This window comes from Tupaia chinensis, unplaced genomic scaffold (assembly GCF_000334495.1).
Source record: "Tupaia chinensis unplaced genomic scaffold, TupChi_1.0 Scaffold146445_1, whole genome shotgun sequence".
NCBI lineage: Eukaryota > Metazoa > Chordata > Mammalia > Scandentia > Tupaiidae > Tupaia > Tupaia belangeri.
The window spans coordinates 2052526-2066002 of NW_006206301.1; the positions used below are offsets into that span (position 1 = coordinate 2052526).

The following is a 13477-nucleotide window of genomic DNA, read 5'->3' on the forward strand; positions in this document are numbered from 1 at the left end:
TTTGCTGGGTGGCATATGCTTATCCGTAAGGGTATTGTTTTTCATGAGTTTTTGACTTGTTGCATGTTATTGATTAAAATGACATTTACAGACCTGGGCTCAGTTCCCTTTGTTGGGAACATTCATCTCTGCAATTAACCAACTCAGAAATGAAATTCAAAGGCAATTGATGGGATGATTTTTCCTATGGTAAAAGCAGGCTGTTTTCCAAGCACATCTCCTCAGTCTCACTCTTCGACCTGTAAAATCTCTCATACCAAGAGGGAATTAAGTCTTTGGTAACAGTAGATCAAATGTATTATTGTATTGTTAGAAATACAATAGAAAATAAGTAACCATAAATCTCTCATTACCTAAATTTATTTTTACTACAGCAATGGACTCATTCCAACAACCAGGAAACAGTCATGCTTTCTGACAGATGCTTGGCTTCCCGTGTGCCTGGGGACATTTTCCTGCCCCCACATGTCTTACTTATGTATGTGAAATTTCCAGTTGGCCCCAGAAGGTTAAGACAGGCCTGCTGCATGCTAACTGGTCATTTGCATGAGAACCTTCACTACCCGCCGAGCTGGTGGCTCAGTTTTGCTAGGTTTTGACTACACAAAGATTGACACTTAGAGAAGTAGTCTTTGGAAAACTCCTGCCATGTTGGTTGGACCATTCTTTTTTTTTTTTAGAGGTGTTTGCTATAGGGCATGTGCGCTTGCCACAGACACAGAGAGACATAGAGACAGAAAGCGAGAAATCACCCCTTGGGGGGAAGGCCAGCCGCAATCCCTTCTCCTCCATTCTCCTCTCGGGATCTTGGGCACGCACGCACATGCACCCGGTGTGAGTTTAAGCCACCGGGTCTGGAAGTTGAACCATGGTGGACTACATGGGAGTTCAGCGACATAACCATTATGCTAACTGCTGGTCCCGATCAGACCATTCTTATGAATGTCAAATTAACCTTATCACCTTAGAGGTTTTAACAGAAAAAGTGCTTTCAAAATAGAATGGGATAGAACATTGACTCTTGGAATGAATCTATTGGATTGTTGCACAGAAAAATATGTCATGACTTTCCTGACAACCTAATAGCATGCAGGAAGTGCTACTGTACATTTCAATCTTTGCCAAAGCTTTTTAAGTCTTCTAATATTCCTTTAGAATATTTGTCTTCTTTGACTATTTCTATTTTGAAAAAAGTTATTTAATTTTATTTATTATCATCATTTTATAATTTTATATAGGACACCTGTGCTTACCAAAGAGAGACAGAGAAAGAGAGTGAGAAAGCAAGCCACCAGGTCCAGGATTCCAACTGTGGTCAGCCATGTGGGAGTTCAGTGCCTCAACTACCACGCTACTTACTGATCTAAACTATTTCCATTTTATATAGAGGTTTTTCTTTAAACTCCCATGCTGTTTAGCTTTTCACTCTTTAAATTCTTTCATTTTTATTACTCTTTCTATAAATCATTGTTATAGTCTCATAAATACTCTCTTTTTCTTTTCTCTTCTCTTTATAATTAATACTTTCCCTATCATCCTGTTAAATTGGGCTAAGGATACTTGCAGCTCAGACCTCAGTTTCAGCTTGGATTAACGTTAATTACTGAATACAATGTTCTGTGTTTATTTTTCTTAAATCTTCTTCCTAAAATGAATGTTTGTGAATTACAGCTCTTCATGTTAAAATTCATCATTATAACTAGGTCCTATTTCACAAAACCACAAACAAAAATAAGATGAGAAGTAATTTTAAATTTTGTGGAGTTGTGATTTATTTTAAAGGATTTGTTTTCAAATCTCCTATATATTTTGCCATTTTTGTCCCAAATGGAATGTCTCTAGTCTACAGTATAGAAAACAGACTGGAGAAAGGTGAGAGAGCTGCCTAGGGACCTGGCAGAAAAGGACTGCCTTGGTCTAGTGAGGGGTGGTCACAGAGAAGAAGAGGAAGAGGACTGCACAAAAGAACAGTTTGGAGGTGCAGTTGAAGGCACCAGGCAGTTGACTGCATCTGAGGAAGCCCAGGGCTTTGGCTTGTGCAACCAAATGAACAGATAGCAGGTCCATTCTCTGCAGGGAGTAAAGGGGTGGGCATTCTTACCTAAGGAAAGCACTTTGGCTCCTTAAACTTCCAATGTGGGTATCTACCTCTGTGTTTCAGCACTTTACCAAGTCCTATGTAGGAGGGGCTGTATCTGCATATATACATTGGACTTGAATAAACTTTACAATGCTAGGACTTCCAGATAGAAGCTGTGTGTGGTTAGATCAATTAAAGTAGTCAGCTTTCTGTCTGAGCCTAAGGTGACATAACACATATGAGAAGGACTTCAGAAAGATTGTTCAAAATGGAATTAAAGTAAGAGTTTATTTTGATGCAAAATCTTTTTCTTAAAAGTCATACATAGTGGGGCCGATGGGTGGCGAGGCGGTTAAGGTGCTGGATTCCCACCTTGCTTTATCACTTTCCTTCTCTCTCCCTCTCTCTGTGTCTCTTTGATCAAATTAATAAAAAATAAATAAAATAAAATAATTATTTTAAAAAAGGTCATACATAGTTTTCTTATAATACACATTTTCATAAACTTTTGAATAATTCTTTCTATATACTGGCTCTTATAATTTTAAGGCTTCACTGAAAGTCTCACCTGTGCATTTTTAGCCCAATGTTTGGAGATATACAATCTATTCTTGTTGACTGCTGTCTGACCCTAGCTCCAGGCTGGAATTGTACTTCCTGAAGCTAGCCTGCTCTGTGCATCTAAAATCCCTCACTGAAACCTTGTTCCTCAGTCTCTCAGGTGAGATCAAATCTCCCTACACCCACTTGTTCCAATATCCTAAATTTTTCAACCCACTATTAATTTCTTTCTAGTGTGTTCTTCCTGATGGCTTATAAAAGCTCCCATACTGAAATTTCCCTTATTCTTATTTTGTCCCCTCACTTTTCTCTCATTTTTGAATCTGTCCTTCCTACTCAGTTTTATATTTAGCTTACCTATTCATCTTGCCATCCTTTTATTTTTTTAAAGAATCATTTGTTTAATTTTATTTATTTATTTTTTCAAATTTGCTATAAGGCATGTGTATTCACCACAGAGAGACAGACACACACACACAAACACACACACATACAGAGAAAGTCAGAAAGTCAGGCCTGGGACTCGAACTGCAGATGGCCATGTGGGAGTCTAGTACCTTAAAAACTATGCCACCTGCTGGTCTCATCATCCTTCTTTTCTTAGAACCTGCCAGTCACTCTCTCTGAACCACTGTGACACCAATATCCCCAAGCCTTGATCTCCAAACATATCCATAAGAGAGAATCTCAGCTCATTCAGACAAAGGTAAACAGTACAGTGCATCTATCCAAAGTAAGAAGTTATACTCTTCATTGAGAAGCCTTCAGGTTATTTAAAAAGAAACAATACTTACCTCTTCATCTGTGAGAGTCGGGTCTTCTTCCCGAGACTTGTATGACAATGAACTAAATCTCTGTCAGAACACACACAAACCACACACAAAGGAAAGCAGTTTGAATAGTTAGAATGAAATAATCCAACCTTCTATACCTGTAGAAATGTGTTCAAAGAATTTCTGTAGAACCACAAAGAAATTATGCGAAGCATGTGATAAATGCTTATGTAACTATTATTATATGATGTTCTTGGATATTTAGTAGTAGTATGTGGAGAAATTCCTTCTAATTTTAAAATTGATTCTGTAGTTACAAATAGCCTCGAATATTTATTTAGATACAATGCTAGGACTTCCAGATAGAAGCTGTGTGTGGTTAGATCAATTAAAGTAGTCAGCTTTCTGTCTGAGCCTAAGGTGACATAACACATATGAGAAGGACTTCAGAAAGATTGTTCAAAATGGAATTAAAGTAAGAGTTTATTTTGATGCAAAATCTTTTTCTTAAAAGTCATACATAGTGGGGCCGATGGGTGGCGAGGCGGTTAAGGTGCTGGATTCCCACCTTGCTTTATCACTTTCCTTCTCTCTCCCTCTCTCTGTGTCTCTTTGATCAAATTAATAAAAAATAAATAAAATAAAATAATTATTTTAAAAAAGGTCATACATAGTTTTCTTATAATACACATTTTCATAAACTTTTGAATAATTCTTTCTATATACTGGCTCTTATAATTTTAAGGCTTCACTGAAAGTCTCACCTGTGCATTTTTAGCCCAATGTTTGGAGATATACAATCTATTCTTGTTGACTGCTGTCTGACCCTAGCTCCAGGCTGGAATTGTACTTCCTGAAGCTAGCCTGCTCTGTGCATCTAAAATCCCTCACTGAAACCTTGTTCCTCAGTCTCTCAGGTGAGATCAAATCTCCCTACACCCACTTGTTCCAATATCCTAAATTTTTCAACCCACTATTAATTTCTTTCTAGTGTGTTCTTCCTGATGGCTTATAAAAGCTCCCATACTGAAATTTCCCTTATTCTTATTTTGTCCCCTCACTTTTCTCTCATTTTTGAATCTGTCCTTCCTACTCAGTTTTATATTTAGCTTACCTATTCATCTTGCCATCCTTTTATTTTTTTAAAGAATCATTTGTTTAATTTTATTTATTTATTTTTTCAAATTTGCTATAAGGCATGTGTATTCACCACAGAGAGACAGACACACACACACAAACACACACACATACAGAGAAAGTCAGAAAGTCAGGCCTGGGACTCGAACTGCAGATGGCCATGTGGGAGTCTAGTACCTTAAAAACTATGCCACCTGCTGGTCTCATCATCCTTCTTTTCTTAGAACCTGCCAGTCACTCTCTCTGAACCACTGTGACACCAATATCCCCAAGCCTTGATCTCCAAACATATCCATAAGAGAGAATCTCAGCTCATTCAGACAAAGGTAAACAGTACAGTGCATCTATCCAAAGTAAGAAGTTATACTCTTCATTGAGAAGCCTTCAGGTTATTTAAAAAGAAACAATACTTACCTCTTCATCTGTGAGAGTCGGGTCTTCTTCCCGAGACTTGTATGACAATGAACTAAATCTCTGTCAGAACACACACAAACCACACACAAAGGAAAGCAGTTTGAATAGTTAGAATGAAATAATCCAACCTTCTATACCTGTAGAAATGTGTTCAAAGAATTTCTGTAGAACCACAAAGAAATTATGCGAAGCATGTGATAAATGCTTATGTAACTATTATTATATGATGTTCTTGGATATTTAGTAGTAGTATGTGGAGAAATTCCTTCTAATTTTAAAATTGATTCTGTAGTTACAAATAGCCTCGAATATTTATTTAGATTTCTGTTCCAATCCCAAATTGTCACTGAAGAATTGATCTTCAAATGAAGATTGATCAATAAAAGATTGACATTAAAAGATCACAATGTTTATCAAATGCCAGAATTTTGTATTTCTAGAGTTTGCAGGCATATAGGAGGAGGATCCTAAATCATTTGAAAGCTTTCAAAGCTAATGGAGAAATCAACCCAGATTTATTTTGTGGCTTGCCTCTTGCCTAAGTTCTCAATGATTTTTGGCTCTTGGTTCACTGATTCTGTCTCTAACACATCTGTCTTAATTCATTGTGGTTTGAATAAATGTGTGTCCTTCCAAATCCCACTCTTCTGCCTCATGACATCTTCTTCCCCACCACCAACCTTACCGCTCACTGTCACAGCTGTATTCAGAATTTTCACTTACCCTAAACCACGGTCCATCCACCATCCCAGTTTCTCGCAGCCTCTTTCAGACCTGCGTGTGTCGTCCTACTCACTGCTCTTTAACACTGTCTAGATCTAACCGTCTTTTCAATGTCTCCCCTTCTGGGTGTTTTTCTTCTTTGCTTTACCAACCTCAAGCTCCACAGTCAGATGCTATAGTCAAACTTACGCTCCCTTATCACTGGTGAATTCAGCCTGAAGTGAGCTGATAACACTGCTCTGTATCACACCAGACTTCCCTGACACATCCAGGCCCTACTCTTCTATTTCCTCTTTTCCCCTCTTCCCAAACCTCCATCACCACCTCACCCATTCTCTCATTTGATGACCTTGCTTCCTAGTTCACTGAGAAAACTGAAGTGAGTAGAAGAAATTTCTTGGAACTGCCTTGGCCATTGCATTCCTCTATCTTCCTTCTCTGTTACCACAGATGAACATCGTCTGTGGCTCTTTAGGGCAAGCCCCTCCTACACAGTAGACCCTGACCCCTCACACCCACATGTGAATAAAGCTCAGTAGTTCTCCTATTTAGTTTATGTCTGCAACTTTTCCCTCTCTATGGGCTTATTCTCATTCACATACAAGCATGCTGTTATTGCTTGCATTCTAAAGACAAAATAAACTCCACTCCCCATTTAGCTCTATCTATTTCCTATTTCTTTATAGCAAAATATCTTAAATGAGTTGTCTAACAAGTTGCTCCAATAATTTTTCTCAGTGGCTAATGGTGGCACAGGGATGATGGTGGCACAGGGATCAAATGTGACGCTCTGCGAGGCTGCAGTTTGCATGCAGAGACCTCCCTGTCCACACTGAGTGTGCATTCGTTTCCATGATCCAGGGCAGGTGAAGCTGGGGTGGACTGTGACATCGCGACTCTGGTGGGGATGTTGTCTCTCCCATTCATGGAACAAACGCACTTACATTTTTCTCCTCCTATTTTTTTCTCAAGCCCCATTTTAGTCAAGTTTCTGCCTCTATCCCTCCAAGGACCCCGCTCTCGTCAAGGTTACCTAGACTGCCAGGCACTGAGGGCTGCCTCTTTCCAGACCTTTGCTCTGCATCTGCCACGTGGTCACTGTGTCCTGAACGCTTTCTTCTCTTGGCTTCTAGGACCCAGCACTTTCCTGTTTATCTTTCCTTCTTTGGTCTCTTCTGCTGGCTCCTTTTTCATATCTCTATTCTTAGAGCTCTTCTAGTCCCTATTTATACTCACCTACTCTGTGACCTCATCCAATCTCATGGCTTAAAAATAAAAAAAAAAGATCCCTGCTGATGACTCCCAAGTGTGCAAATCCAGCCCTGGCTTTCTTCTTACTCCCATGGATCTGTCTAACTGCTATGTGATGTCCCTCCTTAGAGGATCAATCCATGACCCAGTCTAAACATACTCAACGCTGAATGCACAGTTTTCCTTTCAAACCTTCTCTGCCTGCTGTCCACTGCACTTCAGTTCACAGTAATGCCATCCTTCCAGTGGCTCGGGGCAACCCCTGAGCTCTTCGCTGTCTCTTCTTCCTCTTACTGCACATATGATCCATCTGTAAGTCTCTTGGCTCTAGCTTGGCTACTCTCATCACTTCTGTTGCCTCTGCCCTGACCCAGCCACCTCTATCTCTCATCTGATTTATCAGAAGAAACCACTGGGTTCCTCAATTCCTCCCTTTATGACCTATTTTAAAACTAGAGTTGGAGGGACCCTTCAAACACATAGGCTGAACTGCACCATTCTACTGCTCTAATCAATAGTAATCTTACTATTGATTTTGGTTATAAGCTGGGGCCATCCAGAATTGAGCACTTAGCTTACATTCTCTTTCCTACTTTTATCTTTGCTTTTTCTTCTCCAGTCACCTTAGCAAGCCAGGCATGGTCTAGCCTCAGGGGTTTCACCCTGGCCATCTCCTCTGGTTTGTTTATTCTTCCTCCCAAAAGTGCCCAGTTCACACCCTCACTTCCTTTTTTTTTGGAGGGGGGGGGAGAGGTTTTCGCTGTAGGGCACGTGTGCTCGCCAGAAAGACAGAGAGAGACATAGAGACAGAAAGCGAGAAATCACCCCCCAGAGGGATGGTCACGCTGCAATCCCTTCTCCTCCATTCTCTTCTCGGGATCTTGGGCACGCACGCACATGTCCCTGGTGTGAGGTTTAAGCAACTGGGTCCGGGACGCGAACCATGGTCAACTACGTGGGAGTCCAGCGACATAGCCATTACGTTAACTGCTGATCTCCGACACCCTCACCTCCTTTAACTCAGTTCAAATGTCACCTTACTCGCTAGGCAGATCCTGATTACCTAAAATTGTCCTCCATCCCATTTCCCCACTTCTGTTTATTCCATTTTTTTCTTAAAGACTTTACACTTATGCCTATGTATCTGTATCTCCCCATTAGCATGTGAGCTCCACAGAGGCAGGAATTTTTGATCACGAATGTGTTTTGTTCATTGGCGTATTCCCAGCACCAAAAAGACTGTGCGTCATATAGTAGTAGGTGCTTGTTACAATCTTGTTGCAGTGAATAGTAAACATTTCAAAATCTCAACTCGCTTAAAATTAGAATTGTTTATAAGGAGTTGATGAAATAGTCACTCTTATTATGTGGCAGAAAGAGAATTTCATTCCCAGATGAGTATTTCCAGTTTTTAATGTCGAATCTGGAAAACTGTACTAGCACAGCTTAGATGACTGACTCGCTTATCTTTCAAACCCTCGTAAGTCAGATGTTCTAACTGGTTTAGGCAGCATGGACTTTTCATAGGTTTTATTATCTCTGGTTATACAAAGGGCAACACATTATTTTGCACTGTTGCATTGTAGGACCATGTTATTTAACATGTTCATAACATAATAGTGCTCTTAACAATTGATTTCATGAATAGTATGAAAAGTTGAAATGCTCTCAGAGAAGAGTACAAAGAAAGACTTCCTTGGTTGAATCTATACAACTGTAGCTGCTCTTCTGACCATGAATGCCAGAAATTTTTTTTAAGAATTGTTTGTATTTATTCATTCATTTTTAAAAAATTTTGACCAGAGAGAGACACAGAAGAGAGAGAGAGAGGAAAAGTGAGAAAGAAAGCCACCAGGTCTGGGACTCAAATGGTGGTAGACCATGTGGGAGTGTCCAACACCTTAACCACAATGCCAGCTGGTGGTCCTGAATTTTAGAAATGTTTTAAGGCTACTGTTGACAGACTAACCTCTACTTGTCTTTCCTACTAAACCTGAGTAGAAGAGAATCTTTTTTTTTTCTTTGTAGAGAAGACCTATTAGATGTTATTTGCTTGAAGTCCTAGTTAAATATCAAGGAGATCTTGACAATTGGAGATGTGAAATTCACTGGCTCAGAGACCAAGTTACAGACACACATAGAGAAGACCGTGGATTAGGAATAGCATATTTGAGTGCTTTGTTGACTATCGAAACTTAAGAGCAAATAGGTTACTGCTCAGAAATTGTCACAAAATAAGTTCGCTTGTTGAGTTATACAAATGTTTACATGATCAGATATAACCAGTGGCTTCTGTGAGTTGCTCCTAGCTGTGTGTGTTGCTGTTCTTGGATTTTGGAAACCCCACAAGGGGAAGATCACCACACTGCTTGAGGCAGCAACAAGCAGAAGAGGTAAAATGTATGGCAAAGATACATTTTGTCTGTTTAATTCTTGGTCTTCAAAATAAGGAAAATAATGGCCCTAATTAGACATGATGCAAATATTGGAAAATATCCAATAAGGTGCTGAGAGAGAAATATTTCATCAACATGAGTTTTGAGTATTTTATTACTTGGGGGCAAAAAGCCAAACAAAGCTTACAGCGAAACAGCATTCATCATTGCACCAACTTGAAAGTGTTTGAATATATTTTCCAAAACAATGTGCAAGTGGAAACCCTAGGGCTCACTGATTCCTAGTTCTGACAAAAGGTCCAGAAACAAAAATGCCGAACTTACCTTATTGGCTTCACTGGTCCCTGCTGGGGCTTGCTCTTCCCCTGCCCCTCTCTCTTCCTTCTGAAGGTTTTCATTCTCATCCAGAAGTTTAACGGGGACAGGAGGTGGGGCTTCCTCTTCCAGATCACATGAATTTCCAAGGATGCTCTCCACGTTCACACTTTGGCGACACTTTTTGTTTCTGTCCACAGAGGCATATTCAGCAAACTCTGCTTTGCCCTCAGTTTGCGGCCCTGGGAGTTCTGTCAAGGTGGACATAGACTTTGACTTGCTGCTGTGGCCTCTGTCCAGCTGTGTGGCTGCAGCCAGCTCCTTGATTTCCTTCACAGTTTCATACAAGCAGTCCTCCACCATGTTTTCTTGGGAAGAACTGTCCTTGAGCACTTCATACGGCCCCTCCATGCCGGGCCCCTGGTCTCCATCCACGCTTCTCCCATTGAGCATGGTGTCCACGGTGCTCTCAGGTGGGATTCTGGGCAGCTCCCGGCTCTGATGGCATTTTGGCTTCCCGGAGCTATCCTGGGAGTCCAGCAGGTCCGAGGCCGAAGTCAAGACTTCCTCATAGTGCTGCATGCAGGTCATGGTACTGTCTTCTGAAAGAACTGAAGCAGTCCACGTTTTAAAAGTGGAGAAAGAATTCTTTAACATCGCAGTGAGTCAGATCATATAAAGTTAAAGCAAAACTCTAGGTCTTTTCTTAACTCTCAGCTACATATTATAGGTGCTATGACTGTGTGTGTGTGTGGGAGGTGTACGTATGTATGTATGTATGTATACATATATATACACACACATATATACACATATATATACATGCATATACATAGAGAAAGAGGAAGGTGAGAAAGCACCCCAATGGGGGATAGTCACGTCATGATCTCCTTTCAGGATTCTGGACGTGTACATATGCACCTGGCATGTTTTCAAACCACTGGATTCAGTTGAACTGTCCAGTCACCATGTGGGATCCAGCCTCCTTCACACCACCACACCAGTGGCTGACCTAATATTCTTACTTCAACTACAGTTTATCTATCTTATAATGTTAATATTATGAATAATAGTAATCTGCTAGGTTACAGCAGGAAGTAAGTACTTATAGAAAGAACCCTTAGAGTGATGCCAGGCACAGAAGCAAATTAATAAGTGGTACATATTATCCAAACGAGCTTTTTCTTTTTTTTTTTTTTACTAAAACTAGTGTTAGTGCTGAAAATGGGCAAGAACACAGAACACATTTCCTCCTTTTGGGGCTATGTCTTTGAAGCCTAGCACTTCGGTAGGTGGTGAGGCTGCAGGGGAAGCCGGAGTTCTGCAGAACTTACTGTCGCCGTTGGTGAGGGCTCCATTCTGCTCGCTGCTGGCAGGTGCGTCTGTTGCCAGGCTAGTTATCGAGCGGCTGAACATCTCCTTGTCTGAAGGCTGCAAAAAAATCCCAAATGCTCACATGGTTAGGAATCTAGACAGCATAGCAGAGGAGAATATTCATAGCTTTTTAAAAAAAATCTTAAAATTGCAAGAACAACAACCACGAAAAAAAAAAAGAAAAAACCCAGGAGGCCATCACTTCGATTTAAATTAAGTGAAAGAAAAAATGGAATTTCTCAATTGACGAGTCACATTGCAAGGGCTTAGCCATCACGTGTGGTCAGTGGGTATCACATCAGTTAGTGTAGACATGGAGCACTGCCATCCTTGCAGGAAGTTTGGCCAGTGCTGTTCTAGAATCTTAGGACACTGGAGTCTTCTGGGTCATCTGTGGAGCTTCCTGCTTGGCAAGCTACCAACGGGGTAAGGTCGGTTGTGAGATATCAATTCCCTTAGCTCAAGACAAGGAGGGGACCAGAAGGCAGAGGGGACCGGAAGTCAGCGAAGACTGACTCCAGAAAGAGGCAGCCTCATTCTCGTCACACAGCTGGTACAAAATGTTATTCGTAAAGGTGCGTCAGACCATGAAACAGGGGAAAGCATCGCCCTTTGTCATCTGAAGGGAATAGATGTAAATCTGGTCAGAGGTAGACAGTACCATTGATTGCTGAGACGATTTCAGAAGCAGCCAAATCTCTGATTTCAAGGTTCACAAGACAATGATATGCTAGACAGTAGCTTCGTAAGTCTTACTCTCACAAATGGAGGACGCCTGAGGTGAAGAATGACATTGACTGCTTTCCACGGGGCTAAAACGTGTAACTATGACCAATGAATGTGTAACAATACACCAGGCTGAGCTATCACTAAGATAAGCCAGCAAATTAGTAGTTTATGTATTTCTTTAAGACCTGTGTCTCTGTCAAAAGGAATTCTTCTCATTCTATTTATGGCCTGCATGAGCCCAGAGGTTACCGGATGCTCCAGGACTCCACATGAGAAGTTCTGATGAAAAAATAGTGTAGGAACCCTGGCTATCCTATATGTAATTTGCAAGAGGGAGCATCAACTCACCAGAGAAAGAGGAAGATGAGAAAGCACCCCAATGGGGGATAGTCATGCCATGATCTCCTTTCAGGATTTTGACCTTTCGACCTTACCCCATTGGTAGCTTGCCAAGCAGGAAGCTCCACAGATGATCCAGGAAGACTCCAGCACCCTAAGATTCTAGAAAAGCACTGGCTAACCCTGGTCTCACAAATTCTGACTCCTGATGGGAGTCTAATAAGCAAACGAGACAGCAAATAGCCCATGCTGGGTCATGATGCAGAAGTTGGTTGGGAGTCAACTGTTTCAAGTTCATGGAGCTCACATCTGATGAACCCTACGAGATGGGGACGTACAAGTGTGTTAATGCCCCAGAAATGGTGTTATAACTGGGCAGGAACCTGGGGGTTATGATAGCTCCCAGGTGGGTCCATAACTCCATAATCCATTACAGCCGAAGTCACCATAATCTAGGTTCTAACCGTCAAGTCTAATCTCAGCTTCTATGAGGCGGAGATTAAGGAACTGAGAAACTTTCAAAGGAAGTTGAGTGTCCAAGCATGTGTATGTGTGCACACGCACAGGTAGTACTGCATGTGTAGGCACGCATGTTCTCTCTTTCTCTCTATGTACACTGAGGTAAGTGAGGCATGAAGGTAGTAATTAAGGTATGGTGTGTGAGAAAGAAAATAAGCAGGCCTGGCTTTTTCCATTTATGCACCTGCCACATTCGTCCTGGCTCACCAAGAGCTGCTGTTGACTTTGAGCGGAATGGCAGAATGAAAGGGTTAGAGCAGTGGTTCTCACCCTTGAGTGCACATCGGAATCACCTGGAGGGTGTTAACCATTCACTGGGCCCTACCCCAGGATGTTGCTGCTGGCATGGCCTGGGCTGCACTGAGAACCATGGCACCAGAAGGGAGTGAGGGGCGGAGGTCTTGGCCCCAGCTCCACCTCACAGCCCCACTGGCCTGGAGGAGGGAGGTGGGAAGAGGGAAGATGAGGACCTGGGATCTGTGTACAGGAGACCCAGCAAGGGAGGCTCTGCCCATCCTCCCACCTTCTCGAAGGCCACACAGCACAGGACAGTGGAGAAATGGAAAGACATGGGCAACCAGAGGGGAATGAGGTGAGAATGGGGTTCAGGGAGGAGAGGTGCTGAGGGCTCAGGAGACCTGTGGGTGGGTAAAGTGAGTGTGTGCATGAAGAAAAGAAGGGAAGGGCAGCCCTAGGGCCCCAAGAGGAAAGGGGAGTCTCGAAGAGGTCCTGCCTGGTCGGGTACAGAAGGTCCTGTGAATTCACAGGTCAGGCGATCTCCTCTGGAGATGCCTCCTGGGTGAACTCTGACTGTGTCTGCTGGCTGCATGTCACACCCATCCTCGCTCTATACTCATGACTCATCC

At 41.9% G+C, this 13477-nt stretch overlaps 1 protein-coding gene across 3 annotated transcripts in view; it reads right to left on the bottom strand.

Moving 5' to 3' along the window:
- Window positions 1-13477, bottom strand: part of PAG1 (phosphoprotein membrane anchor with glycosphingolipid microdomains 1) — a 167495-nt gene that overhangs the window by 10327 nt on the left and 143691 nt on the right. For all 3 annotated transcript variants that reach the window (XM_006168928.3, XM_006168929.3, XM_014584337.2), the window contains 3 exons: window positions 10985-11081; window positions 9660-10261; window positions 4966-5025 (listed from right to left, as the gene is read on the bottom strand). In XM_006168928.3, the coding sequence (XP_006168990.1) occupies window positions 4966-5025; window positions 9660-10261; window positions 10985-11081 (759 nt within the window). The remainder of the gene's footprint in view (window positions 1-4965; window positions 5026-9659; window positions 10262-10984; window positions 11082-13477) is intronic.